General features: G+C 51.3%; 9 protein-coding genes across 9 annotated transcripts; 6 read left to right on the top strand and 3 right to left on the bottom strand.

Annotated features, from left to right (window-relative positions):
* Window positions 1-199: 199 nt before the first annotated feature.
* Window positions 200-1,360, bottom strand: POX_c04458 (Transcriptional activator hap5; the record flags this gene model as incomplete). The annotated part of the gene is made up of 4 exons (XM_050113336.1): window positions 200-895; window positions 960-1,016; window positions 1,116-1,129; window positions 1,270-1,360. The coding sequence occupies 4 exons, from the start codon at window positions 1,358-1,360 to the stop codon at window positions 200-202; spliced, it is 858 nt and encodes a 285-aa protein (XP_049970892.1).
* Window positions 1,361-2,142: 782 nt separating this feature from the next.
* Window positions 2,143-3,110, top strand: POX_c04459 (uncharacterized protein; the record flags this gene model as incomplete). The annotated part of the gene is made up of 3 exons (XM_050113337.1): window positions 2,143-2,273; window positions 2,332-2,488; window positions 2,736-3,110. The coding sequence occupies 3 exons, from the start codon at window positions 2,143-2,145 to the stop codon at window positions 3,108-3,110; spliced, it is 663 nt and encodes a 220-aa protein (XP_049970893.1).
* Window positions 3,111-3,254: 144 nt separating this feature from the next.
* Window positions 3,255-4,640, bottom strand: POX_c04460 (putative purine nucleoside phosphorylase; the record flags this gene model as incomplete). Its single annotated transcript, XM_050113338.1, has 7 exons — window positions 3,255-3,299; window positions 3,356-3,635; window positions 3,701-3,903; window positions 3,975-4,039; window positions 4,131-4,210; window positions 4,289-4,382; window positions 4,439-4,640. The coding sequence occupies 7 exons, from the start codon at window positions 4,638-4,640 to the stop codon at window positions 3,255-3,257; spliced, it is 969 nt and encodes a 322-aa protein (XP_049970894.1).
* A 770-nt stretch (window positions 4,641-5,410) lies between these two features.
* POX_c04461 (37S ribosomal protein S10) lies at window positions 5,411-6,524 on the top strand (the record flags this gene model as incomplete). The annotated part of the gene is made up of 5 exons (XM_050113339.1): window positions 5,411-5,461; window positions 5,525-5,652; window positions 5,736-5,789; window positions 5,863-6,287; window positions 6,370-6,524. 5 exons carry the CDS (start codon window positions 5,411-5,413, stop codon window positions 6,522-6,524), a joined length of 813 nt encoding a protein of 270 aa, XP_049970895.1.
* Window positions 6,525-7,197: 673 nt separating this feature from the next.
* POX_c04462 (Tryptophan--tRNA ligase) lies at window positions 7,198-8,972 on the top strand (the record flags this gene model as incomplete). Its single annotated transcript, XM_050113340.1, has 5 exons — window positions 7,198-7,620; window positions 7,829-7,909; window positions 8,051-8,166; window positions 8,250-8,368; window positions 8,524-8,972. The coding sequence occupies 5 exons, from the start codon at window positions 7,198-7,200 to the stop codon at window positions 8,970-8,972; spliced, it is 1,188 nt and encodes a 395-aa protein (XP_049970896.1).
* A 3,087-nt stretch (window positions 8,973-12,059) lies between these two features.
* POX_c04463 (putative aspartic-type endopeptidase opsB) lies at window positions 12,060-13,769 on the top strand (the record flags this gene model as incomplete). The annotated part of the gene is made up of 3 exons (XM_050113341.1): window positions 12,060-12,251; window positions 12,384-12,702; window positions 12,808-13,769. The coding sequence occupies 3 exons, from the start codon at window positions 12,060-12,062 to the stop codon at window positions 13,767-13,769; spliced, it is 1,473 nt and encodes a 490-aa protein (XP_049970897.1).
* A 1,065-nt stretch (window positions 13,770-14,834) lies between these two features.
* POX_c04464 (uncharacterized protein) lies at window positions 14,835-16,972 on the top strand (the record flags this gene model as incomplete). Its single annotated transcript, XM_050113342.1, has 3 exons — window positions 14,835-15,083; window positions 15,249-15,343; window positions 15,769-16,972. The coding sequence occupies 3 exons, from the start codon at window positions 14,835-14,837 to the stop codon at window positions 16,970-16,972; spliced, it is 1,548 nt and encodes a 515-aa protein (XP_049970898.1).
* A 1,310-nt stretch (window positions 16,973-18,282) lies between these two features.
* On the bottom strand, window positions 18,283-19,494 carry POX_c04465 (Delta(7)-sterol 5(6)-desaturase; the record flags this gene model as incomplete). The annotated part of the gene is made up of 2 exons (XM_050113343.1): window positions 18,283-19,072; window positions 19,226-19,494. 2 exons carry the CDS (start codon window positions 19,492-19,494, stop codon window positions 18,283-18,285), a joined length of 1,059 nt encoding a protein of 352 aa, XP_049970899.1.
* Window positions 19,495-20,552: 1,058 nt separating this feature from the next.
* On the top strand, window positions 20,553-24,297 carry POX_c04466 (Transcriptional repressor rco-1; the record flags this gene model as incomplete). Its single annotated transcript, XM_050113344.1, has 10 exons — window positions 20,553-20,579; window positions 20,943-21,399; window positions 21,454-21,576; window positions 21,836-21,917; window positions 22,104-22,360; window positions 22,594-23,123; window positions 23,262-23,732; window positions 23,801-23,933; window positions 24,125-24,200; window positions 24,258-24,297. 10 exons carry the CDS (start codon window positions 20,553-20,555, stop codon window positions 24,295-24,297), a joined length of 2,196 nt encoding a protein of 731 aa, XP_049970900.1.
* Window positions 24,298-27,466: the final 3,169 nt, after the last annotated feature.

Below are 27,466 nucleotides of genomic sequence, written 5' to 3' on the forward strand. Positions count from 1 at the left end.
TTTGAAACATCCAGTGGCATTAAACCCACCATCTTCATTAGATGGAAGGCGACTAATGGTAGATGAAAAGATCAGAAAAGATGAAAAAAAAATCAAAACACCAAGATAGAACCCCAATTGGTTCCAGGAAGCATACACGCCAGACACTTAAATCAATTTATTGCAAGATGCCATGATCCATGATCTTGGTATTCACATCTCACTTGGCTTGGTTAGCATTTGGCGTTGCGAATTGGGTATGAAGGGCAGTATGGTGGGTACGAACCTGCTGAGGTGGCATGTGAGGGTAGCCATACATCCCCTCAAACATTTGAGGCTGCGGCTGGCCATACGCGCCCGTGGGATCCTGCTGAACAGTGCCAGGGTACATTGCCTGTTGTTGACGATACTCCTGCTCCTGGGACATGCCATGCTGACCAAGGGAACCATAGTCCGCCGGGCCCATGTGCTGCGGGACGCTGTGCTGGGTAGGCGGCATTTGGCCAGGACCAGGGGCGGGACCAGCACCACCGGCGCCAGCCTGGCTCGATCGCTTTGCGTGGGAAGTGGCCTCTTCACGGGGAACAATGTCGATCAAGAAATCGAACATGTCTGACTTGGAGAGGGCTGCGGCAATGTCAGAACGCTGGAGAGTGCGTCGCTTGTTGTCCTCGGCATGGATCCATGCACGCATCGTCAACTCGGTAATGAAAATATCACAGCCTTTGGCGAACAGAATGGGCGCTTCGGCAGAAATCATCTTGACCTCGGGATCGGCCTTCATAACCTTCTTGATTCGCGCGAGGGGAAGCTGGTGGATCTTGTAATCGTGATTGTCGGTCTCCAGGTGATTGATGACGTGCTGCCAGTAGGTGGTGAGGATGTCACGGGCTGTGCCCTGCAGGCCTTGGTTCACCTGGACTTTTGTGTCAGTATGAATGGCGATCGGACCGATCACAATGCAAGAGACTGTAACTCACGTTCGCCCACGTGCCAGTGTAGAGCTCAGCGACGGGCGCATATCCTTGTGCGGAGAGCTAAACAGAACCAATGCCAAGTTAGTCGGCTTGAATCCAGACTGGTGTGAATCGAGAGCTGTGGGAGCTTGGTATTTGGGGGTCGGGACGAAAGCATACCGCAGCACTGGCGCCTATAATTCCGATCAGTCAGTGTCGGACGAAAAGGGGATTGCGATAGGCTCCGCAGTCATCTCGCCTATCTTCACAGGGAGATGCGCCCGATGCTCATCCACATCACTCAAGGATTTTCTACTTGGGGAGTTTCAATTACCGTAGTGTCCACCATTCCTCACATCATACACCGGCTGTTGTTGCTGCTGCTGTCTAGCTTGCTGCTGGGCATTCTGCGATGTCTGATCCATTGCTATGCAAATGTGATTTCTGTGAGAGGATGATAGAAGAAAATTGCAGTCAACTGGTCTCTTTCGGAGGTAGGCTTCGAGGATGCGACGCGCCGACTCTCGGGCGGTAGATCGTGACTGTAAGGTAATGCGCAAAGGCCTTTTAGGGGTATCAAAATGCAATCGCACGAGCAGACTATGTTCAGTGATCCCTGAAAGTCAATTTTTCCGTGGGGAAGGGTTCAGGAGCTCGTCGGAGCAGTTGCGGACGTGAAGATGTGAAGTGATGCGCTTGCGCAGCTGTCTGACGTTTTGGGATTCAGGTCCCCCCGCTCTTTCAGCTCCGCGCGTGTCGGCCTTTTGCTCGAGGCACTCGAGGCGATCGCTAAGAGTCAGAGGGATGATGCTGCTACACAACACTCAGCCTCTTATGACCTACACCATTACTGGAAATTAGGCTTAGAACTGGTTGAGTCTTTTTGCTGCTTTGGTTTTATTTTTGAGCCAATTCGCTTTCACAACTACACGAGTTGGAACGAAAAAAAAGAGTCGGCGACAGGCTTTCCTCCACGGCGTAATTTGGGTACTGCATCAAGTGTATAGTACAATACATTACAGTCAGCCCAAAGGTCACCTGACTTACAGGAGCACCGGCCACCCGTAAGATGTCCCTCATAAAAGTTTGTCCGCGCCGACAGAGCTGCACTGAAAAAAAAATCCTATAAAGCCTTCTACCTCATCGAATCACCAACAATCTCTGGTTTTCCCACCCTGACTCTGCAGGGATGAGTGATACCACAGTTATGGCATCCACTCCATCTCAGGAGGAGGTGGATCTGTCTGATGATCAGATTCAACAGCTTCTCCTCGAGGCTGAGAGCCGCCTGCGTGGCACAACCACACAGATCACTCCGGTCGATATCTCGTCCATCAAGTACGTCGCACTGTCTACCTTCCTCTGCCCTTTGAATGATGTGCTAATGCTTTGACAGAATTCCAAAGCTGGCTGTCAGCTCTGAATTGAAGCCTTACGTGCGCCCTGACGCGGAGAAGATTGCTACCGTTAATTCGGCCCAGCTTATCGATTCAAAGCAAAAGGAGTTGTCCAACATCCTCCGACCAGCTACTACCAAGCCCACCACCAAGAAGGTAAGAACAGCACCCCTCTATTTTTTGATTTCCCTCGCGGAAGATTTCTTGTTTGCTATGAGGAAAATTATCCCAACGCCTAAGCGCTTGATGCGGCGTCCTCAGTCCGTCTTGGGCTGTGCTGCACTAGTGAGAGCCATCTTTTTTCATAGTTACTCTGAGCATACACATTTCTTTACTGGAAATCTCTTTTTTCATGGATGACGGTATCAAGCTCATGGATCGCTGACTTGAGTCTACCCTTCAGGACAAGGCCACTGCCGGACCCGATTGGTTCAACTTGCCTAAGACCGAATTGACTCCAGAGCTCAAGAGAGATCTTCAGCTCATTCGGATGCGTTCAGTCTTGGACCCTAAGCGACATTACAAAAAGGAAAACGGCAAGGCCAAGATCCCCGAGTTCTCTCAAGTCGGCACTATCGTGGAAGGTCCGACAGAATTCTTCAGCGGTCGTATCACCAAAAAAGATCGCAAGAAGAACTTTGTCGAGGAAGTCCTGGCTGTGGAGCGCCAGAATCGGCGCTTCGAGTCCAAGTACCGCGACATCCAAGCCCACAAGACCAGTGGCAAGAAGGCCTTTTACAAAGACTTGCAAGCGAAAAGAAACCGCAAGCTCAAATGAGAGCAGTTCTAAAACTCTCTATCATTATGCGTTGTTCACGTTGTTGCACTGGGGGTTATCCCTTCCAACTCCTGTACATGCGTATTGAGTCCTCTATGCCGGTTTTCTTTTTTTAAAGTTGGGTGTCGATGATCGGGTGACCGTCTACGCTGTTCCGAAGACCTTCACCAGGCTTTGCAAAACCAGTTTCTGCCAAATGTCAGTTCGACGGCTTCCCTCATGTGTGGGGGTCTGGGGAGACTCACCTGCATGTCCAATGCCGCGTTGCGTCCCGCCTCCAACACTTCCTCGTGGCCAGCCTTGCCCTCTTCGATGAGCGCGTTGAGCTGATTGGCATCCTTGCCCTCGAGCAACTGCTCATCGCCACGAGTCACGGGTGCCAGGACCGCGTTGTTGGTGACCAGGCTGAATGCCAAGACTCGCAGCCCACAGTGACGTGCCACGACGATCTCAGGAACGGTAGACATACCGACCACGTCGGCGCCGAGCATACGCAGCATGCGGCTTTCGGCTCTGGTCTCGTACCTGTCTGACGGTTAGAAATGACCGTGTGCATCACATGTCTTGCCTGTTCCCAGGACGCAACTCACGTTGGTCCGCTGACGAAGGCATAGACACCTTCGTGCAGCTTTCTCGTACTCTCGGCCGGAATGATGTCCTTCCATGCTTGATGAACCTGACGACGAAGTTCCAGGTCATATGCATCGGAAAGGGGAGGGAATCGAACGCCAAATTGTTCATCGTTGGGTCCACGCAGCGGATGCACACCCGCCAGACCGGCCATGAAAATGTGCTGTTGGATCAGCCCGTTAGCTAAATACCATCATAGATAGCAATAGGGTTGTGGGGTAGGGTAGTTCTTGCATCGTTGAGCAGGACAATATCGCCCACGTTGTACTCCGAATTCAAGCCACCGGCCGCGTTGGTCACTGTCATTTCTCCCGTTAAAACCTTTTGTCTTTTTGTAGATGGTGTCCATGCCGCGCATTCGGCAACAGTTCTCTTTTCTTTGTGACTTACACACAACTGTGTCAACCCCCAACTGCTTGAACACTCGAATGGGAAAGGTGACTTTATCCATCTCATGGCCCTCGTAGAAGCTGCACCGTCGTCAGTCCTCCGTCTGGTCTTCGTCTACCACATCACGTCGCATGTCGATATTGCCCTGGCAAACTCACTGCGCACGACCAACCATCAACACTGCGGGAATCCTTTGGCCCAGCAAGCCAAAGACCAGCTTTCCAGCATGTCCGGCAACTATCCCCATTTCTCCTGTCAGCAACTATGTGACGCCTCTGTCATGTAGTCCTCCTCATTCATCCACTCACCCGTCGGACGAGGGAAATGCGGGATGGACGCATAGTCATATTCCGCCCGCCCTTCCTTCTGGACGGTAGCAGCCAGTCCTCCCAGTCCCGAACCGCATACAATCGCCACTTTGGGCGCCTGCAGTCCCTCTGGGAGAGTACTTCGGAGGAAGGTCACGGCCTCATTGGCCCGGTCGAAGGAAGATATGTCTGCGTTGCTCATTGTGCTTGCGTGTCTTTTTTTTTATTCTTCCACCGCTCCACGAATAGAGTCTATCTCGATGCACAGAGTAAAGGAATAGAGAGAAGATCAGACGGAGATACAAGAAGGAAAGAAAAAAAAAAGTTTCCACGTGAAGGAGGGGAATAATTTGGTTGCATGTGGGGGGGAAAGGCTGTTCTGATGCTGCGGAGAATCGACGTGCGGGCGAGTCTCATTGGCTCTCCGCTGCAGGGCCCGATGATATCCTCGTCTGGGCAAAAAGTATGTCGAGGGAGATTCATGGGGGATTTAAAAGTCGCCGGTCATGTCAGATTCGAGGAGGGTCTGAGTTCCAGGCTCAAGGGGTCGATAGTTTAGAAGTATCTACAGACACATCAATCAGCTGGAATTATCGGTCTACAGTTGACGTGAACCAGAAACCTCGGGGGAAAGTAGTCTACCAACTAGACCTATCTACTGAGAATATGTATACCCGAACCAAGTTCCAGATCGCATCGCCCAAGACCACATATCGCCCTGCTTATCAGGATCTCAATTGTGATGAAAAGACTATCTGTACCATTGAGCCAATATCCATGAGAAGAGAAAAACACACTCGACTCACACGACCCCTGGAAGACGGTGATGGTGTAGCCGTGGGTGCAGAGACGGACCAAACATCGAACGGCAGCCGACAGCCGACACCTCAACTTGAAGGCGGTCAGTGTACATCACTTTCAACTCCGCGAAAAAAACCCGCACCGAACAGACCATATCACACGCCTCCAACCATGTTTTCCAGCACAACACGCTCCCTGATCGGGGCGAGCAAGCATTTGCGGGTATGCAAAGACATTGCAGTGCCTCTGGAATCCATCAATTCGTGCCGACTGACTCCATTACAGTTCCCAATCCCCATCCGCTCATTATCCACCCCGAGCCAGCCCAACGCGCCGCCGTCCACCGAGAAAACGACCGCTGCTCCCCAGACCAAGGCTGAGCCCACGCCCACATCGATACCCACATCTGCGGCGTAAGAGACCCTGCACACTTGGGACCATTCACATCATGTGCGGAGCAGAATAACCAACGAGCAACTTTGGTGGCCCATTTTAGTTCTACGCCCGTCGAAGCATCATCCGAACCCGCGGAGCCCACGGTCAAAGAATGGTCAGTGAAAATCCCCGCCCGGTGTCGGCAGAAGACAACAAGAGAGGCAAGAAATCTCACATGGCATTTTCAGGTCCGACCGGTTGGGAGCGATCGATAAACACGCCCGACTTCCCCGGAGTGTTCAGGCGCTATACCTCCGTCCCCTTCGCCGCAAGGCCGAACACGGCCTGCCCGTCTGCGATCTCCAATTGCGCTCCTACAGTGTTGAGAACCTCGAGTTCTTTGCCGATTTTGCCCTCCGCGCTGCGTACTACCTCAACCTCCCCGTCTCGGGCCCCGTGCCTCTTCCCCGCATCACTCAACGCTGGACCGTCATCCGCAGTAACTTTGTCCACAAGAAGAGCAAGGAGAACTTTGAGCGGATCACCCTCCGCCGTCTGATTCAGATCAAGGATGGTCACCCGGAGGCGGTGCAGGCCTGGTTGGCCTTCCTCCGCAAGCACGCCTTTTACGGGGTTGGTATGAAGGCCAACGTGTGGGAGCATGAGAGTTTGGGTATGCGAACCAATCCAATTTTGATTGTTGACGGTGTGGCCCCTGATCCTGGCGGATGACCAACTAACATGTGGGAAAACAGATGCCAGCAAAGCCCTCGATGCCTCCCTCCCCGAGATTCAAAAGGTCGTGGGTCCTCATCTCGCCCAGTTCGGTCAAAGAGAGGACAATTCGCGCAAGGACACCATCTTCGACTCGCTGGATAACGCAAGGTATGAGGAGCCGAAGAATCTCTAAAATAATCAACAAGCAAGTCGGGATGATTGGCGGCAGCCGCGTGGGACATGGCATAGTTCAATTCCTTCCTTTTTCACTTCTTTTTCCTTCAAACTTCTCCGCGTTGTTAATTTTTTTGATTCATCTGGGAAAACACCTGGGCGTCATGTCACCTTTGTATCATCACAAGCTCTGGATCTGTCTGTCTGTGCTTCCACACTGGCCTGTTCAATGGCTTTTGGCCCGGCCGCTGTCTGTCCTGTCCTGTCCTGTACTTTTACATACCATCGTCTCCAAATGAAAGACACAAAGTCGCTGTTTCTCGACTGTCAACGGGCCCGGCTTAATGGAAGTTGCCCTGGATGTCCATTATAGATGCGTCGATACCAACGCGATCCTTTGAATACCCACTAATCGACAAAGGGTGTCTAAGCAGTCCCATCTGCGCCTCTCCTGCCGATGGACTAGCTACCTCCCGTCAGTATCAAATCACGTGATACCAACAGATATCTCTTCTGCCAGCGTACGCCAGGCACCGAATCGCAACCCTCTAATTGCACCGGACCCAAATAAAAGAAAAAAAATTTAGAACAAACAAAAAGAGAGAGAGAGATCAAGAGTCCTCCTCAAACCCCAAAAGCAGAGCCCAAAAAAGTGACTCAAAAACAACGAGACCCCTTGCACAAACCCCATGATGTCCACACCCTTCCGGCAGGGCATCACCCAACTGAGATGCGCGGGTGGACAACTCAGCCGTCCACGCCCAACCATCTCAACCGTCCAGTCCATTTCCCTCTGGAGATGCCCTGCACCTCATCGACCCAGCAGCACACAAGCTTCCAATTCCTCTCACGGCGGTAAACCCGTGATTTTCTCCGGGATCCAGCCGACGGGAGTGCCGCATTTAGGAAATTACCTCGGGGCGCTGCGGGAATGGGTCAAACTGCAGAATGAGGCCGAGGCAGGGACCAAGTTGATTTTCTCGATTGTGGATCTGCATGCTCTGACGGTGCCGCAGGAGGCGAGACAGTTGAGGAAATGGAGGAAAGAGGCGTTTGCGACTTTGCTGGCGGTGGGGTTGGATCCGAAGCGTTCAACCATCTTTTATCAATCTGAGGTATGTTTGAAGTGTGATGATGAGGATCTTGTCCCTTATCTATTGAAGGAGGAAGATGGGTGGGGGGTCACTGCTGTGATTGTGTTGTCTGCAAGATGACGAGAACTTGATGTACAACGTTAAGAGAGAGAGAGAGGTTCATGGATGATCGAAATAGAGGAGGTTTTTTTTTGTGAATTCTAATCATATTCTCTGGTCTTTTTTTTAGGTCCCGGCTCATGCCGAATTGATGTGGATCTTGAGTACAGTTGCGTCGATGGGCTATCTATCGCGAATGACTCAATGGAAGGTGAGTTGGAAACTCCTCCGTCAGGGCAGATTAATCAAGTGAGAAAATGGATGAAGACCTGCCGATGGCTGGTCTTCACCCTCGCTGGAGGAATTCTGTATCTACCTCGAAAGACAAGCTCACCCACTTCCCCCCTACCAGAGCAAACTTCAATTGCCAGAAGACACGACGCTGGAACAGGCCGATGCGCGAGCCCAGTTGCGCCTCGGCCTCTTTTCTTATCCAGTGCTTCAAGCTGCCGATATCCTGGTGCACAGGTATGTGAAGAAAGAGGGAGAGAGAGACATACAGGGCTCAACGCTCCAGACTCAAGCAGCTGATATCTAACCATTTCGCACAGAGCAACGCATGTCCCCGTGGGGGAGGATCAACGGCAACATCTAGAGTTTTCCAGATACACTGCCAACAGCTTCAACCATCTCTACGGATCCATCTTTCCTATTCCCGAGGCTCAAATCTGTACGTGACGAGATGAACACGACCACCTTATACACCCTCATGTCCACTTCCCCCCTAAATCCTTCTCTCGTCATGCCCGATCATCCTACTATCTGGTCTATAAACACACACAGACACGCCTCACTGACTCACTCACCTTTTCTCTCCACCTCCAGCTCCCGCCAAACGAGTCATGTCTCTCAAAGAACCCACTTCCAAAATGTCCAAATCCCACTCGGATCCTAAATCCCGCATTCTCCTCACCGACTCGCCCACCACCATCCAGAAAAAGATCAAAGTCGCCCTCACCGACTCCCAACCCAACATCACCTACGATCCCGCCCACCGGCCCGGGGTTTCCAATCTGATCGAGATCCTGAGCCACTTTGAGGGTCAGTCCTGCGAGGAGATCGCCACGTCATTTGACGGAGCGAGTCTGCGCGCGCTCAAAGAGCACGTCGCCGAGCGGATCAGCCATCATTTGATGGAGATTCGGGAACGGTACGAGTCGATGATGGGGGATCAGACGGGGTATCTGGATGCGGTGGCACAGCAGGGCGCAGAGGCGGCGCAGGGGAACGCGCAGGAGACGATGAGGATGGTTCGGGATGCGATGGGACTGTAATTGTGACTGAGCGTGTGGGGCGGGGATTAAGCCGATGCGGGGAAGTAAATGTAGGAATTTTGTAGGTCGGTACATTCGAGTCCTTGACCTGTCGAGGCGTGGAGAGCGTGACTCTTTTTTTTCTTCTGTGAGCTGGGTGAGGATCATGGATCAGACAGCCTGTATTATTTTGTCTTTTTTGTTTTTATTTTTGTTTCTACCGGTGAGAGCTGGAGGGCTACAGCGAGTTCTGATGGTTCTGCTGTACGATATGCACATGTTCAAGGTTGATGTGGATGATATTCCAATGCCTTCAGGTATAGACCTGTTTCGGAGAGTCCGCAGCTTGACGGGTTCTGCATAGTCAAAGCGTCAGACATGACAGCTATACTAGTTTTTCTCATTTCATCGAGGAAATGTCCCGAATGTTATTTCAATTTCGACGCCTACTACAGCACTACCTACCTTTTAATACCTACCTACATCCTTACCCACAGTCTCTGTCCACTACTGAAGCTCTAGTCAACAAGCCTTCCGCATAGATATGGGACAAAACATTCAATTGTCAACTAGACCACAGGTGACTCAGATATACAATGCACAGGTCCCTACACATATTCAAGTGTCGTATCAAAACTGACTTGAAAAGCGAGATATGATCATCGCTCTTGGCTAGAATTAGGCCCCCTATATACGCCAACACACCAACCGCCCCGCCCCCCCACTTTCATCGTGTCTCGTTTTCGCTTCTCGATGAAGCACCTATCGCGTGTTTGTGCGAGTGTGGTTTTGTGTACTCTTTTTTTTCTTCTATTTTTGGGTTGGAATATTCATATCACGACATAGTACAAGTAATAAGTACAGTAGTACGCGCTACGTCCTACATCGTGATGTACTCCCCCATAAGCGAACCCGATCCGGGAAAGAGAACTATGAACCATTGCCCAGGACGGGAGATCGGATGAAGATCGGTCGATCGCACGTGGTTCGGGGTCTTTTGAGTCCCTCCTCCCTCCCTCCGAGATTACCCTTTTGAGCAACTTTGCAGTGGTGCAGGAGGTCGCTAATGAGAGCCGGAGAGAAAAAGAAAAGTATATGATGTCGTAACTTGAAAGAGGTTTAAGCTGGGGGCGGTGGCTGAGTCGTGGGGGACATACCTATGGGAGTGGCGGAATTCTTGTTTCTGCAGTACTGCACCTGGCCTGGCACTTGCAGTTTAAGTAATCAGATGCCGGGGACTCGGCTTTTTCAATTGGAGGGTCAAGAGCCAGCCCCCTCCCCATTCCACGCCCGTGCAGGTCATGGGTAAATGCACTCCCCAACATGAGTTCCAAGATCAAAAGTTGATCTGGACCGGACTCTTGCGTCCCATGGCAGTGACGGTGCCAAATGCGAATGCGAATGCTCTGGGCACAGTCCGCGGTGGTCTCTCTCAGTGGATCCGCTCCTGGAGAGTGACAGGATCTCTCCGCGTCATCACCGATCGGACCGACGTAACCCCGAGAGGTAGGAGTCCAGGTGCGTACGTGGACCTTTTCTCCCCAAGTGTGCTATTCTTACTGGTTGTACAGTAAGTGCTTAATACTGTCCAGGAGACAGGACTCAGGAGAAAGGATTCAGGGGGTTCACGGGTTGGACTCACCGCGTATGCGTCTCTGTTCTGACCCGCGACAATGGCACTTGGTCGGCTATCTCAGATCTCATCGTCTCGTCCCGTACCTTCACGCTCAAGACCTACATCTACACGTCTTATTGTCATATCCGGCAATCTCCAAAGGAATCTAGTGTCGGGGGAGGTATGTAGAGTGACCTACGAGGCTGGGTTAGTACCGATGTAAGCACTGAGTATCGAGTACCGCTACCTAGTACCAGTGGTGTAGTCCTTCTAGTAAATCATGACTGGCAAGAACCTTTTTTCCATCTTTGAGGGACGCGCAATCGAACCCTATTCTCGATATTCGATCCTCCAAACTCGACTCCTCATCCTCATCTCTCCACTCCCCAGTGATTCATAAAAATTCATCTGCTCCTCTGCACAGCCGATGTCTTTTGGCCCCGCCCCCAAGCTCAAAGTTCACCGGGGGGGCGTGTTTTTTTTTTTGGCCCGTCAGTGCCAACTGAGCCAAGCCCCGTCAGGCCCACTGCGTCCGGCAGCCCATCGCCCAGTGACGAAATGCTTCTCCGAGAAGGCAGCAGCGATTCCAATTCTTTGGCCTTTTCCTCGCGGAGCTACTTACTCACTTGACTACTCGATGGATAGGGGGACAGGACCAAATGAGTACTTGCTACTCAATAGTAATAGAAGGAGTAGTACTATTCTGTGTACATACTTGGATAGGAGTCGTACTTACCAAGAAATAGTACAAGTACCGTAGTACTCATACTCGTCACTCTCCACTCCTCCTCCTCATGCCCAGAACGGCGCAAGGCTGAGCCGGCTGGTCCGGCACCAAGCAGGTCCACCTATCTTTTCCCATCTCCACTCGTCTGGCGTCTACGCGCTGGTTCTCATGGAGGATGATGGGAGGCCTCACTGCATAGAGCGCCTACTGCATACGACATCTCCATTTTCCCATTTTTTTCTTTTTTTTTTTCTCTTTCTCTCGTAGATGTCATAAACTATAGCTATCCAAATGATGACCAAGTTCTTGGTGGAACGAATTTAGACACTTGAGATCTTTCTTTTTTATCAATCCTTTCTTACTTTTCCCTACTTCCTCTTTCTCCGATATTCATTCCCCCCCCACCGAGAAGCTCCGCGAGGTGATCTCGTCATACAAATTTGCAGAGCTCTGCACCTGCGACTCCCATCTTTCCGAATTCAACCTTTTTCCATCCCGGTCCAATTCCAACCTTCTGTTCACCGTGAAACACCCGCTTGACAACCCACGACGATCACTCCAGAAACGCGACCGGCTCCTGTTCGTAAGGTACATACTCCGACGGCTTGCCGATCTACAGACTTCCCGCATTCCGACCGATTTCACGGGCGAAATCCGTGGGCAAGGCCAAAGGGGACTCATTATAGGTCCCGGAAGTGAGAACCGCAGAGCTCAGAGCTCGATCTATAGCGTCCACTTATAATCTCCCTTTTCTCTCAATCACAAGATGAAATCTTCCTGGTGGTGGGTGGCATCTCTTGCCGCTCCGGCATTGGGCAAGCTCAACCTGGTGCAGCGCGATCTGCCCGCCGTGGTGGAAATGAGCACGCAGCGCAATCCGAGCGTCAATCCCGTGGCACGCGATCAACGGCGACGGATGAGACGAGATAATACCGTCTCAGTCACGTTGGACAATGAGGTACGTCTGCAATTTGTTTTTTTTTTTTTCTCAAAAAGAAATCCCCCGTCTTTTTTGACTTTGACCGGGACTTCGATTCCGACGCATATCTATTCGCTAACTCTCTTGTTTCTGTTGGTTCTTCTGATATAGGAAACACTATACTTTGCCAATATCAGCTTGGGCACGCCCAAACAAGACCTGCGCATGGTTCTCGACACCGGCAGTAGTGATCTCTGGGTCAACGCGCCCAATTCAACTTTCTGTGAGAGTCGGAACAACGACTGCTCCATCTCGGGGACGTATGATGCCACTTCCTCGTCGACCTACAATTATCAGAACCCGTACTTTAATATCACCTACGCGGATGGGTCTCAGGCGGAGGGCGAATATGCCACCGATACCTTGCACATTGGGGACGCTACCTTGAAGGATTTCCAATTTGGTATTGGATATACTTCCAGTTCGGATGGTACGTGGACGGTTGATGTTCCAGTCATTTTGTTACAAACAATCCCTTTGTTGTCTTTCTCTCTCTCTCTCTCTCTCTCTGCTGTTTACTGATCCCCCAGAATAGTGGGTGTTCTCGGCATCGGATACGCCTCCAACGAAGCCATCGTGCAGACCACTCGCGAGACCTACGCCAACCTGCCCCAGGCCATGGTCGACAGCGGCCTCATCAAGTCCCGCGCCTACAGTCTCTGGCTCAATGATTTGGACGCCAACACCGGCTCCATCCTCTTCGGCGGCATCAACACCGGGAAATTCCACGGGCCCCTCCAAACCCTCCCCATCGAGCCCGTCCGCGGCATCTACGCTGAATTCACCATCGCCCTCACTGGCCTCGCCTTGACTAACTCCTCCGGTACCACCACCTACCGCGCCAACGACCTGCCCGTCGCCGTCCTCCTCGACTCGGGCAGCTCCCTCACCTACCTCCCCAACACGATCGTCCGCCAGATCTACATTGATCTCGGTGTCTCCATCGACTCCAGCGGCACCGGTTACCTCCCCTGCCGCCTGGCCTCGGAGGATGTGAAGATTGTCTTCACCTTCTCCTCGCCCACGATCGAAGTCGACCTGTCCGAACTGCTCATCGACCTCGGACCCCAGAACACGTTCCGCAACGGCGACCGTGCCTGCGCGTTCGGTATCGCCCCTGCGGGCAACAGTATCTCCGTGCTGGGCGACACCTTCTTGCGCAGCGCCTACGTCGTCTATGATCTCGCCAACAATGAAATCTCCCTGGCCAAGACCAATTTCAACTCGACCGAGAATCGCATCCTGGAGATCACCACGGGCACTGATGCCGTGCCCAGCGCGACCGCCGTGCAGAACCCCGTGACGGACGCGCCGGCTCTGGGCGGCGGGCAGCGCATCGGGGGCGGGCCCAGTGGCGTCGTCACGGGGGTCTTTTCGTCGGCGACGTCGGGCGCGACGGCCACTTCGAGTGGTGGTGCGATACCTCGAGCGACGAGTGTGCCGAAGTCGTGGGCAGCGTTGGGGTTGGCAGGAGCTGGTGCTCTCCTCGCATTGTAATTTAGACTGGAGAGACCAATGCCCCCCCCCCACTCCCTCTCCTTCTTTCCATTTCTCTCATTTCTCTCTCCACTTTATCGGACAGACTCGAGTTGCAAATGTACAGACGCAACGGAAGAGAAAACTCTCTCTCTCTTTTCTTGGGGTTCGGTTCATACTCGAGAGTTTGATGTGATGCAATCTTGATGGATCTTTGATGCAGGTAGACTCGACTAGACCCTTTTGCTAGACTCCCCCAGTCTATCTATATCCGACCTCCTTTTTGACCTGTTCTTTTTTTTTTTGGTTTGTTTTCTCTTTGCCTGTTTTCAAATTGACTCTACTGGAAATGGCGCGGGTAGGTGCTATAAAGGTGTTTTTTTCTTTCTTTTGATGATCCAGGACTTTGGGGTGGCCACGCATGCTCCGGGGGCTTTTCCTTTTTGCTTTGCTCTATTGGGAGGGAGGATCGGCCAGGAATATAACGTGATACGACTCTAGAAGATTCTACATATGTGAATAAATACACATCTGGTGGCATTTACAGTATATATTCTGATCGTTCCATTTGCTATTCACCTAGTTCGAGCGCGCCCAGTTGGGGACGAGTCCAAAGGAGGTGTGCATGTGTATAGATCATGCGCCTCCACGAGTAACAGTCAACTGGCGAGTTCTCTCTCCACAATCTTGGGTCGCAAAGACCCGCTCCCGTCTCGCTCGTGGACCGCAATAAGACGGGAGGCACAACTATCGTTGGGTACCCAACCATGGACTTTGTCAGTGTCTTGATGGAGACTTGGCAGTGATAGTGATAGTATGTAATCATGTCTTCTATAGTCTATACTTGAGCTTGATCCCTTCAATCCCCTCTTCTATATCACCTTGACCAGACTAGACTACATCCGAATACATCCATTATTTACCCTCTCCCTCTCTCCAATCTCAATCTCCACGACCCCCAATCCCTCCCGCCACCTCACCTATTTCCCTAAGAAAAACCGACCGCAAACACTCACCTTGTCCAAACTCTGTGCATCCCTTCAAGTCCACCTCTCTCCTCTCTGCTCCGGGCGCAGTCCAACCCAAATGCCCCGGCTCCCCACCCTGCTCCTACTCCAAGCCTCTCGCGAAAATCCCCTCTTACCCCTTCTCCTCAAAGAATGCCGTTCTTTACCCTCGGCCCGTGCCGAATTGCGCTGGTTGCGCGAGCGCGTCGTGCGCGATTACACGCAGCCTCCTAGTCTTGCAGATCCAATTGCACGAATGCCGAGACAGGGGCAGAATATGCGACTCGGGAAAGAGTTGGGGATAGACGCGGATGTGGATGCTGAATCGGTATGTGTACCTGTATCTGTACGGGAACAGGAAGGACGACCAAGAAGAAGAGGAAGAAGAACAAGCAAAACAAGCAAAAGAAAAAGTAAACGGAGATTATATGGGCGGCCCTTTTCTCAAGATCGAGATCGAGATGCGCTTCAGGTGCTTTGGAAAATGTGTCAGCGGCGAGCGAGTGGAGTGCCGCTGCAGTATATTTTGGGGGATCAGCCGTTTGGGGATTTGGAGATTTTGTGTCAGAGGGGGGTTTTGATTCCGAGGTATGTTTCTTTTCTTCTCTTTTCTTTTTATTGATATTGGTGTCTGTTTGGTACTCAGTTATGGAGGAGATGGGGATGTATTTGGTTTCTATTTTTTTATTGTTTAATTTCTTTTTTTGCTGGGGAGGTTGAATTTTTGTTTTTGAACTATCAAGAAAAAGGAGCTGGATGGAGTCTGTGAGAAGAGGAGGGATAAGAGAGAGAAGGAAAGAGAGAAAGAGAAAGAAAAAAAAAGAGAAAAGGCGAGATGACTTTGATTGGAAAGGTCGATCCTACCAATTGGTGTGATTCTTTTTTCTTCTCTTTCTTCTCTTTCTTTTTCTTTTTTTTCAACCCCTCTTTTATGAATACTTGAAAAAAATTGGATACTGAGCAGGGTGTGTCCGGAAAACAAAAGCTGATACTAATCCTGTCCAACTCTCCAGGGCTGATACAGAGGCGTACACATATGAAGCTGCACGGCTGGTCGAGCAGCGATGGAAGGAGAGTGAGAAGCAGAGGCAGATGCAAAAGAATCGAAATGAACGTGGAGACAAGGATGATCCCACCATCCCTCCAGGTTGCACATCATCTCCTCAACCACTCCGCATCCTCGACCTCTGTACCGGAACCGGATGCATCGCCCTCCTCCTGCACGCACTGTTGGCGGGATCATCCCAAGCCCCGCGACCTCTGCAAATCTTGGGGGTCGATCTCAGTCCCACGGCGGTGCGTCTCGCGCGGCGGAATCGAGAACATAATGTGCGATTGAATGGTCTCGAGGCTCGGGCCCGAGAAGAGGTTGAGTTTCGGCGAGGTGATGTACTGAAATCGAATGCGAAACATGAACATGCACATCAACAGGGGCATGAGCATTCGAATGAAAATGGTGATGGGATTGAGAATGCCCATGCCCAAGTCGATCTCGGTGACATTCACACTCGTCCGATCAAAAGCACAAAGATCACGAGCACACGTACGGCCACCTCGAATGGACCCTCATCTCGCGCAGGCAATCGTGACGGTCATGTGCCCAGCGTGGAGAATCTACTCTCTTCATTTTTCCACCATCATCCGTTTCACTCTACCTCTCCCTCTCCCTCTCCTTCGACCACCACTCCCACTGCCAAACAAGAATCTCTCCCCAAAATCGACCTGCTCATCTCCAATCCCCCCTACATCTCCGCATCAGATTTCCACAACGGCACCACCGCACGAAGTGTCCGACTTTTCGAGCCACGACTCGCCCTCGTTCCACCACTCCTCACACGCCCACACGAAAAAAACCACATCAATCTACAAAAGTTCAAGGGGCTCCGGACCGAACCTGCCCACGCCCAACCACTAGATCACCCAGAAGACATCTTCTACCGGCACATCCTGCAACTGGCGCACAAAGTCCAGGCCGGCATCACCGTGCTCGAGTGCGGTGATCGCTTACAGGCCGAACGAGTGGTGGGATTGTTTCGGGAGACGGTGAGAAAGGTGGTTTCATCCTCGTCATTGGACGGGATGGATGAACATGATCCGGGGACGGACACGGATGGATCATATGCAGTGGAGATTTGGCCGTCGAGAGAGGAAGATCTTTGCGCGAATGGATTCCATCCACGAGATGGATCGCGGTGTGTGATTATTCAGAGGAGATGATTGGTGGGGGAGGATTGTGTCAAAATGGAAATCTGTCTACCTACTTCCTAGTCAGGGTACCGGGGGCTAGGCTAGACCAGGCTAGGAAGATACTCGTATAGGTGGGGAGTGAATTGGATATAATCCAGAAAATACTACCCGTGCATGGAGATTGAAGTTATTTGCCTCATTTCCAACGTGGACTAGGTCAGTTGAAGACGTTCAACGTACTATAGGTAACTAGATAGTAAATAGGGACTCGGCGATAGTATGACATTACCTACTAATAGATCAATAAGGACCTCATTGAAATGACCAGATTCCAAGCTCCCTCAATAGGTACTGAAGAGGTAATCATGTCGTCAGTACCTGGGTAAGATCCTCTCCCCTAGAAAAGATCGGTGATAGTGTGTACTATCTAACCATTCAGTCCCCAGCGCCCTTTCCTCAATACACATACAGGCTGGAGGAACAATCTTGTAAACCAATTCGTTCCATACCGCCCTCTCTTGTGTATCAGGAGCTGGATCAATGATCACGTCCAATCGCAGACGTCCTTTGGACTCTCGGTGCCGAGAGTTTAAAGGGTGGAAGGGTCAACGGTTAAGGATTAAGGTTTCAGGCCGTTATGCGTTAGGATTCTCTTGCTTGAGCCGTTCGTCATCGTCACAGTCTGGTTTGGTACAGGTTGGCAGCGGGTTAGACCCCGCAAACAAAAGCTATGAAGAAGAAAGGGAATGAAGAGTGAAAAGGAAAAACGCTTTGGATCTGTTGCTTTATATCCAGTGGGATGAAACTGATATGGCGATGTCTGCGCAAAAGACCTGCTCAATCTAGTCAAGGCAAGTACATGGCCTCCCTACAGAAAGATCCACAGTTAATTGATCATAAGAATGCATTCAGTTGAACATCAAAAAAAAAAGACAGTATGTAGTATGTACAAAAAGAAAAAGGGCGAGGGAGTTGTGTCAAAAAGAGCGCTTCTTCTTCCAAGCAAGCTCTTCTCCTCCCCGCACTTTGGAGAGAGAAAAAAAAGAGGTATTAAAAACATAATGTCGGGAGGTATGCGCAAATTGGCAGCGTCAATACACGTCAAGACGACAAGTAGGAGGAAACAATAGGACCCATCGCTGTGGGACCTGGAGATCTTATGCGGTCCTTCGTGATTCTCTCAATCGAGGAGATCTTTTCATATCAACTTTTCAAAAGTGATGCATCGGTCAAAGTGTGTATGTGTGTGTGAGAGAGAGAAAGAAATATAATGGAAGGTGAGAGACAAAAGAATCAGACAGCAAAAAAAAAGAGAACATCGACCGAGGCGATGATCCCTTTCATAGGTTCTTCTTCTTGTTCTCAGAGGCCATGTAGGTTCGGTCATCATCACCCTCGACATTCTTAAGAATCGTCTCCATCTCCTTGGATTGGCGCTGCCACTCCTTCTGACTCATCTTAGTCTCGCGACGGAACAACTCCTCGTTGGGCTTGCGGTAGCTCCCACCCAAGCGGTCCCACAGGGTCGTGAACTGGCCGTAGTTGTAGTTGAAGTACAAGTGGTGCATCGTGTGGCAGGCGGCTCCATTGACGACGGGGCTGTTGGCCACATACTCGCCGTCATGAATGAAGACGGTCCACAAGTTGATAAAGGCGAACAAGAAAACGTATGCGACCTTTTGCAGCGGGAAGATGAAGGGGAAGACGTGGTAGGGAACACTTTGCGACCAGCCATCGAGAGGGTGGAAAGCGTGCGAGGCGAAAGGTGAAGGCATGATCCACTTGTGATGAGGCTTGTGAAGCGTCCGGTAGACCATCGGGTGGTGCAGACCACGGTGGATCCAGTAGATGAAGAAATCGGTAAAGAGGATGAAGAGAGGAATCTGGAGGATGCTGTAGTAGGGGAACGGCTCGTCGGAAACGCTGTCGTACAATTTGGCGTAACCCCGAACTTCAAGGACAAAGAACGGCGCCGTCAAGAGGGCCATGGGAGGCATCGCAGACATGGCCTGCTTCATTTCGAGTTTGATCTGGCCCTTGAGGAACTTGGGGTGATTGTAAGTGGTCTTGTCCCAGATGAAGACATAGGAAGCGGTGGCGACAATGAAGTACACGAGGAGGCCAAAGATCCTAAACACACAAAAAAAAACACGTTCATCTTATTGTTAGCATTGACTCTAATATCAATGGGCGCAATGGGTGGTCTTTCTCTTCCCCCAGTCCTTCCAGGACGTGGAGAGGACCGACAAGGAGGAATTGTCCACGGGATCAAGAGGTACGTACCATGTGATCAGGAAGAAACTGGTGAATTGACGGTAGATGTTATTGCGCGGCCACGCACTGAGGTAGGCATATTTGGAAGGCTCCAGGTGGATCAACTGTGTGGCGGGCTCGTACACAAAGGGCTCTGTCGCGCCAAAGAGGGACAGAGTACTGTTGGCGACATTCACAAAGGCCGGCAGACCCGCGGAGGCTGATAAGGAGGTCGGCAGCAGAGCCGAGTAGAGGCGATCACCCACGAAGGTGTCCCACAGTTCCAGGATGATATCCATGCTGAGGAGGGGAGGGAGAGAGCTTGGATACGAGGGTGGACGAGAGGAGGGATGGTGAAGTTCAAGAATCCGAGAGGGGGGAAATCCTCATCATATTATGATTTGGCTCGGAATCTCGGGTTTCTGTGTCAGGCGGCGAATCGAACAAATTATTGAATTCTGCCCGCATCACACCAGCGCGGAACGGGGCCAGCCGTTGTCCACTTCTGGGCAGGGCACCGCATGTCGCCGGGTGGATCTTAATCCGCTGGGAACTTTTCAACCAGGTCCCTGGTACTTTGCCTCTAGCATCTCCAAACTCGATCGGACCATTCATGAGATCAAGGTGGGCACCAAAGGCCATCATACCACTCGCGTGTCACTAGGGTCTACCGGTTCCTGGTGTATTTCTCGCCAAGGTGAACCCTCTAGTAGGTAGTCAGCACTGTACGCGGGCATGTACAATGACTGGCATGGGGCTGTACCTTACATAAAAGTATGAACCACTGAACATGTTCCACCGAAGGACGCAAAATACGCCGAAGATTGGAGGACACCGATGGACGAAGACACTAGCCCCGATCGGGTTAGTCAGGGGCTGGAGTTTTGTCGCCTCAGGAATGCAGCGGCATGTGCTCACAAAGTCGAACCATGCTCAGGCCACAGGACACTCAGGCAATAAGGCTGAGAGAAAACTTCCGCCTAAGGCTCTCAGGCTGCCACTTGCCAGTCCAGATGCGGCGACCTGTGCTGGTGCAACTTGAAAATGACCCACTGGGACCCAAAGTATGAAACGAAACATCAGTTCTCGTTGCCCCCCCCCCCCCATTTCACGATTGCCGTCGTGGAAAGGATGGACCCCAACGAACACCAGTCGGTTCGGATCCAAGGGCAAGAAAGGTCGAAAGAGACACTCCACCTTGAGCATCAATTGCTCTTCAGAATGTTTAGTATTGGATACCAGACGTGGTGTGACAGATGGTTCCAAAAAAAAAACACCTTGAGATCTTTCTCCCTTGCTGTGTGGTAGACACCTTGGAGGTACAGGTACAGTACACTTGACTCCAGTGCTACACAGGATGGCCGACCTGAGCTCCGCAGAAGAGGTATCTCTGAACGAGTTGCAAAGGGGTGCGAGCATCGCCCCAGTCACCATGCCAAGTCGCGTCTCCGGACTCTCTACACATGATAGAGCTTTGACTGATGCTAGTAAGTAGTAATAGTAGTAGTAGTAGTAGTAGTAGTAGTAGTAGTAGTAGTAGTAGTAGTAGTAGTAGTAGTAGTAGTAGCTCTGTTGTCGCTTTCACTAGCAGAGAGGCTGGCGCGACCACCGTCTGCTTCTTCTTCTTTCCCTGTTCTTTGATTTTTTGCGACCACCCCCAATATCCTTTCTAGCTGTACATTCATCTACCTAATGCGACTTGAATTCTCACAGAAGGCATAGTCTGAGGACTCCTTCACCTCTCCAGAACGTCGCCGTCTGGACTCCCCAGTCTGCTGCGCTTCTCGGCTCTTTGTCTCGCTTCTCGCGCCAAACGGTAGCCGCCCCGGTCCCATCTCCACCCCCCAAACTCTACTCAACCTTCCCGCTGCCAGCCACTTCCTTCTCCTTCTCCTCTTGCCCCCTCCTCCTCCCCTGCAACCTTTCGTCCGCTCGTGGCCTTGGTTATCCTCTATCGATCCCCAAAATCACAATCGCATCGCCAATTCCCACCGCTACGGTCCTCGCTCTCTCGACTCGGTTGAGCCAACCCATCTTCCCCGCTGAACCCACGACCGTCGGGCTAAGCTGCCTGGTGTCCTCCACCAAAGCAGCACTTGCGCCTCAACCCGATCGCAGTGTCAGTCAAATTGAATCGCCCACCACGCTCCCTTCCCCGCCCCCCTCTCTCTTACACCAAGTTCCATCGCTGATCCGATTCTTTCGTCCGGTAGAGAGCTTGGATTCAAGTGCGATCGCCTCATTTATCCCGTGAATAGCCATGTACAATACGCACCGCGGCATGGTGCCTGCACCCAACTCCCGCCTGACGGAGTTGCTCGATCAGCTGCGCCAGGAGTTTGAGAGTCAATCCCGAAGCACCGGCGAATATGAACACCAGTGTACGTTTTCTCCCTATATTCTCGCGTATCCTGTCGACAAATAGCCTGGACTTGCCGTCTTCGTTCCCTGGTTTCGCTCTGTCTCGGTCTTTTCTTCTTCCTCCTCCCCCTCCCCGGATCGATTTCGCATAGCTTTGCTGGCCTCATTTCGCTTTCCACGTGCAATTTTCAGATGAACATCGATTGGTCGCGCGTTTCACCTGTCTTTCGTATAAGTTGCGAAAGTTACTGAATTGTTTCTAACTGACAGATCACGCAGTGACCGGACAACTCCAGGAGATGGAGATGATCCGTCAAAAGGTGTACCAGCTGGAGCAAACCCAGATCAAAATGAAGGCAGAGTACGTTTTCCTTTGAGCGCGAGTCTTGCCAATCCACTGTGAAAGCGGCCGTCTTCCCGTCCCAATGGCCAGTGCGCCACAGGGTGAACCCGGCGTCGGCGCGGTACATGGAAGATCGAAGATCAGATGACACGTCGTTTGTGATACATTTGGGGTTGTACATGTGACTGACTTTGAGCTATCTAGCTACGAGGCTGAGATCCGAATGTTGCGACACGAGCTCGAGCAGCGCGGCGTTCAGCCTGTCGCTTCGCACATTGCTGCCTCGCAACACAGCGGCCCCCAGGCGCAACCACCTTCATTGGGCCATGGTCCCAGCAATCTGTTCGGTGGCATCATGACCAACCCAGCTGGTAGTGGTCCAGGCCTTGCCCCTCCCCCGTCCCAAGAACAGCAGCCACCCCAGCACACCCTCCAACAGCCTGCTTCGGCCACCCAGCCGGGTGCGCCGCAGCCCCCCCAGAGCTTCCCCGGAGCTATCAGCCTGGCGGTGCTGTGAATGGTACGTCAGTCACGCATCGACAATTCCGGAGATGCATTTCCGTGCATCCGATCGCGTTGTCTTGGCCTCTTTCTTTTTCTTTCCCCTTTTTTTCTCTTTACTTTCTTTACGCGCCACCAGACTTGACTAACGAAATTTGACCACTCTTTTGGTCGGTGTTTTCGATTTGAACAGGATATGGACCCCCTCCCCCTCCTACCGCTTCGCCCGGCCCCGGAAAGGGTCGTCGCACGGTTCCCGGACCAGCCACCCCTCAGCAGACTCAAATCGCGTATCCCGACCCTCGTGCGTCGCCTCAGATTCCCCGTCCCACCCCACCCACTCAAAATCTTGTGCGCGCCGATCGCCCCGGTAACATGCTTGCCAATTGGGACCCTGCGGATCTTCCTGCCTCGCAAAAGCGGGAGGGCTCTGATTGGTACGCTGTTTTCAACCCCGAGGTTCAGCGTGTGTTGGACGTGGAGCTGGTCCACCATCTCAACCACGACAGTGTCGTGTGCTGTGTTCGCTTCAGCCGCGATGGCAAATACTTGGCGACCGGATGCAACCGCTCAGCGCAGATTTTCGATGTGACTACCGGCCAAAACGTGGCAACCCTGCAAGATGAGAATGTCGACAAGGATGGTGATCTGTACATTCGCAGCGTCTGCTTCAGCCCGGACGGAAAGTACCTGGCCACTGGTGCAGAGGACAAGCAAATCAGGGTAGGTTTCACTTTTGATATCCGAGCCGCTTGAGCTTTTCCTCCCTGCGAGGAGGGCCTCGACAGAACGCAAATCATCCGAGGAGGAGATCTCTGCGCATTCTCACGAGAGTCAAAACACTGACGGTTCCTTGTTTAGGTTTGGGACATTGCTGCGCGCACCATCAAGCACATCTTCAGCGGTCACGAACAAGACATTTACTCGCTCGACTTCGCCGGCAATGGTCGTTACATTGCTTCGGGCAGTGGTGACAAGACTGTCCGTCTTTGGGATATCTTGGATGGCAAGCTTGTCTACACTCTGAGCATCGAGGACGGTGTTACCACCGTGGCCATGTCCCCCGATGGACACTATGTTGCAGCTGGTTCACTTGACAAGAGTGTACGTGTCTGGGACACTACCACCGGTTACCTGGTGGAGCGTCTGGAAAATCCCGATGGCCACAAGGACAGCGTTTACTCGGTTGCCTTTGCGCCCAACGGTCGCGACCTGGTCAGTGGCAGTCTTGACAAGACCATCAAGCTGTGGGAGCTCACTGTTCCCCGGGGAATGCACCCCCACAATGGTAACAAGGGTGGCAAGTGCATTCGCACTTTCGAGGGTCACAAGGTATGTTGAGTCGCGCGGATCATTTGATGAGAGATGGGAGACTGACTGCTTTGCTCTTTCCCCCTTAGGACTTTGTGCTCAGTGTCTGCCTGACGCCCGATGGGCAATGGGTTATGAGTGGTTCCAAGGATCGCGGAGTCCAATTCTGGGATCCCGTGACCGGTAATGCGCAGATGATGTTGCAGGGTCACAAGAACTCTGGTGAGTGTATTGTCTGACAGTTGAAACCCTGAGGGGACAGGGGCAGGGGAGGTTGGGAGTGGTGTCGCATCAGTCGAGGCCGTTCACCTCTCTTCTCTGCTTTCCCTACCCACTCGATGTGTGCCCCAAAGCGAGGCAACCATCTCGAGGTTTCCATATACGTCCCTGCTCGTGTGCTAATACCTAATCAGTTATCTCGGTGGCTCCCGCTCCGACCGGCAACCTCTTTGCCACTGGCAGTGGAGATATGCGTGCACGTATCTGGAGGTAAGCAAATCCCGACGTTGACCCTGTTCTACTCAACTTCGCCTTTTGATGCTCTAGCCTCGGGAGACGAGAGCATGTGCTTGGGACTCGATCTTAGAGCGGGACGCCGGATGCTTTCGAATTGCTCCCTCTCACAGCCCAACACCCGGCCGACCTTTCATTGTGATATTTGACTGACTTTTTCTTCTTTCTCTGCAACAGGTACTCGACATACACAGGACGGTAAAAAGGGTTCGGCTCAGCCACGGCGTAAAATGACTTTGTTTGCTTGGATTCCTTGTAGCCAAGTTGGGGGCTTTCAATCTTCGACGGTGTCTTTGTTCTTCTCACGTTGCTTGTGCGGTTATCAGATTTTATTCTTTTGTGTGTGCGTCATGTTCCCTGCGTCGTGTGTTTTTGATATCTTCAATATGTGATCAATGTCGAAGTATGTTGTGCGCTATTGCGCATTTGATTATGTCGTATACAATAACACTGGCGGGAAGTGATTCCAATGGACAAGTGTAATCTTTGCACGCCGATGATCGAGCTGCCCTTGGTGTCTTGTGATTGATAAAGCTCATAGAATTTTTCGTTGACGTGGCTGTCGTTTGATCTGTATAGTGTATACTGATCTGTTGCTCGGGGGGGCTGGCTTTGCCGATGTGATATCAACCTGCTACAACGCACGCAATGACTTTTGATGTAGAGACCTTTGAATGCATATTCAAGACCTTGACGAAGGCGCAATTCAAGTACCATATGACCATAGCCCAGGTCGTATAAAGTAGGGCTATAATATCCGCCGATCCACACCTCCGACAGCATCACCACTCGCAGCGATGTACGAATCCCGTCCTGATACCAAATCGCCGGGACGGTAGACAGTCGTCCATTCCCAGCACAACATGGCCATCGTGTCTTCAGAAGATCAAGGGTATCGGAGGGCTGTCGGCTACCTAAGGTCCCCTCGAGTACTCGGGTCTAGTGTCGACTATATGTAGTAGATCTAGGCATGTGCACATATTGCCCTTGCTTCTATTCTTACGTCCACTGACCTAGGACTCATAGGCAGCACCCCTAGGTATCTTTGAATCAGATTGATTCTTGTTATCTATGTGGTGCGTAGTATGTACATCACGTTTATCGTGCAAACGTCTCGACTAAAGTGTACATACTCTACTACTCATCGCCGGTACATACTCACATGTCTAAGGTGGTGAATCTCAATAGAATGCCTGTTCTCCATAGATTCAAAAATGTCATGAGGATCTCGTCAGAATCAAAAATTGACTTGTCAGATTCTTTTATTTTTTTTCTCTCTCTCTCTTCGATCCCTCTCTTTTCGAAAATCGAGACTCCAGTCGAATTCATCCCAGGGCATACTAGGTGAACTTTACTGCTTTTTGAAGGGAGGAGGTATAGACTGGTGGATAATGGGATACTGGGCGATCAGCCGTGATCAGCGTGATTCCATCCAGCTGGGACAGTACTAGAGTAACCTTACGAGTGATCAGGTACACTGCTACTGGGACAAACTGTGAGTTTGTTGCTTGTTGAAAAGGTTTTAGCTGAGAAAACTTGTGACTGTCTATAACTATTGGTCTGCTTGATCCCCCCCCCCCAAAAAGTGTGGTAGAAATCTGATCTACTTGGCCAAGCTGAGCTAAGCAATGTCAGAGTGTTAGATTCTAGTGAGTGGAATCGCACTTGTGTAACATATCGTTGATATTTGGACGAGCGAGTATGCCTGAGCAAGCCGATGAGACTGAGGCCGATCGAGGCTCAAGACGCTCTGCAATGTTTACTCTAGATTTAAAGGGGTGGATTGTTTGATTGAATAGATTTATCAAGTATTGTTGGCTCCGGACTAGAATAAAAAAAAAGGCCGGGGATACTTCTTTGGTCCTCTATTCTATTTTGTCGTCGAATGGGGGGAGGGAAAGAGAAAACTTTTCAAGACCGACCATGGAAAAATATCCTGAACTCCCAATCGGACTCTACACCTCAAACAGACAAACTTTGAATACAGGCTTGAGTACAATAAATAAGTGCCACGGGATAATTTAGGATACTCACGAAACACACCCGACCATGACCAAGTATATATATACCATTCAGGACCGTGGTGAAGCCTGTACCTAGGTGCAGCTACATGCCTATTGTAAGGCAATATGAGCTCGAGTAGGAACCCCGGCCCGGGTCAAGCCCTCACCTGTCAATTAAAGGCATGCCACAGTGGCCACTTACAAGCGCCAAGCGACAAGTGACCGCGCGTCTTTGGAAATCCGCCTACTCATCCCCCCGTGCCAACTGTGAATCATATAGCATGTAGCATGTTTGAGTTGGGAGAAGCAAAAAAAGAAAAAAGAAGGGGGGTAGAAAACTACAGTAGAAACATGTTTGGACAACTGCAGGAATTCCCCAAACGAGTCTAGTATTCTCATGTGGCAAATGAGCGACCGTACTATCGCACGGCTGCAGATTTAGTGCAAGGATCTAAGCACCTATGGACGGGCTTCCACATGGCCAGGGCTGAAAAAAAGGAGGGTCTCTGACGGCCCCCCCCCCTAAAATAAGATGACCTGGGACCTGGGATGACTGCGGTGAACTGAGGTCACTGGAGCAGGGGATGAGGTTGAAGATCTCATACCCTGAGGTGGCTGGACGTGACATGTCCATACTGCATAAGGTGCAGGTAAGGTGTTTACCGAAATGCAGACATGGGAGTAGGACGGATCAATTGGGAATGATATACGGTTGGATGATAGTGCATCAGAGGCTTCAATCAACTCTTACCCGATTGATCATTCATATACACAGCTGAAGGAGTTCCAGGATGCAGAACTCATAACGTCGAGTGCCGGATGTGCTTGGGACTCGATATTAACCCTTAGAGATCTACATGTAGGTACACTAATCTATAAACCTACGGTACACGGTTACGCTCAGTGATTGGGCGATGGCGCTATTAAGCAATGTCGATGGTCATGGACTTAAGTACGGATAGGAGCTAATGTACACATGAGCCAAGCAAGCCCCGAGTTTCTGATCATCTCGATTCCGACTCCTATGAAAGAATTGATGCAGGACCGGTCTGTGTCTAACCAGGGAATCACACAAAAACCGAAAAGAATAACCGGACATGTCATGAGAATTGCTATGCATGAATTATTTCCCGGTATAAGTGTATAGTGTAAATTTACTTTGATATGTATATCGTGCACGTTGCCCGGCCCGAGGTGTTTGACACCGCGAATCCCAAGCCCCAATGTCAAATGAAATTG

The sequence above is a fragment of the Penicillium oxalicum genome, chromosome III (assembly GCF_001723175.1).
Source record: "Penicillium oxalicum strain HP7-1 chromosome III, whole genome shotgun sequence".
Lineage (NCBI taxonomy): Eukaryota > Fungi > Ascomycota > Eurotiomycetes > Eurotiales > Aspergillaceae > Penicillium > Penicillium oxalicum.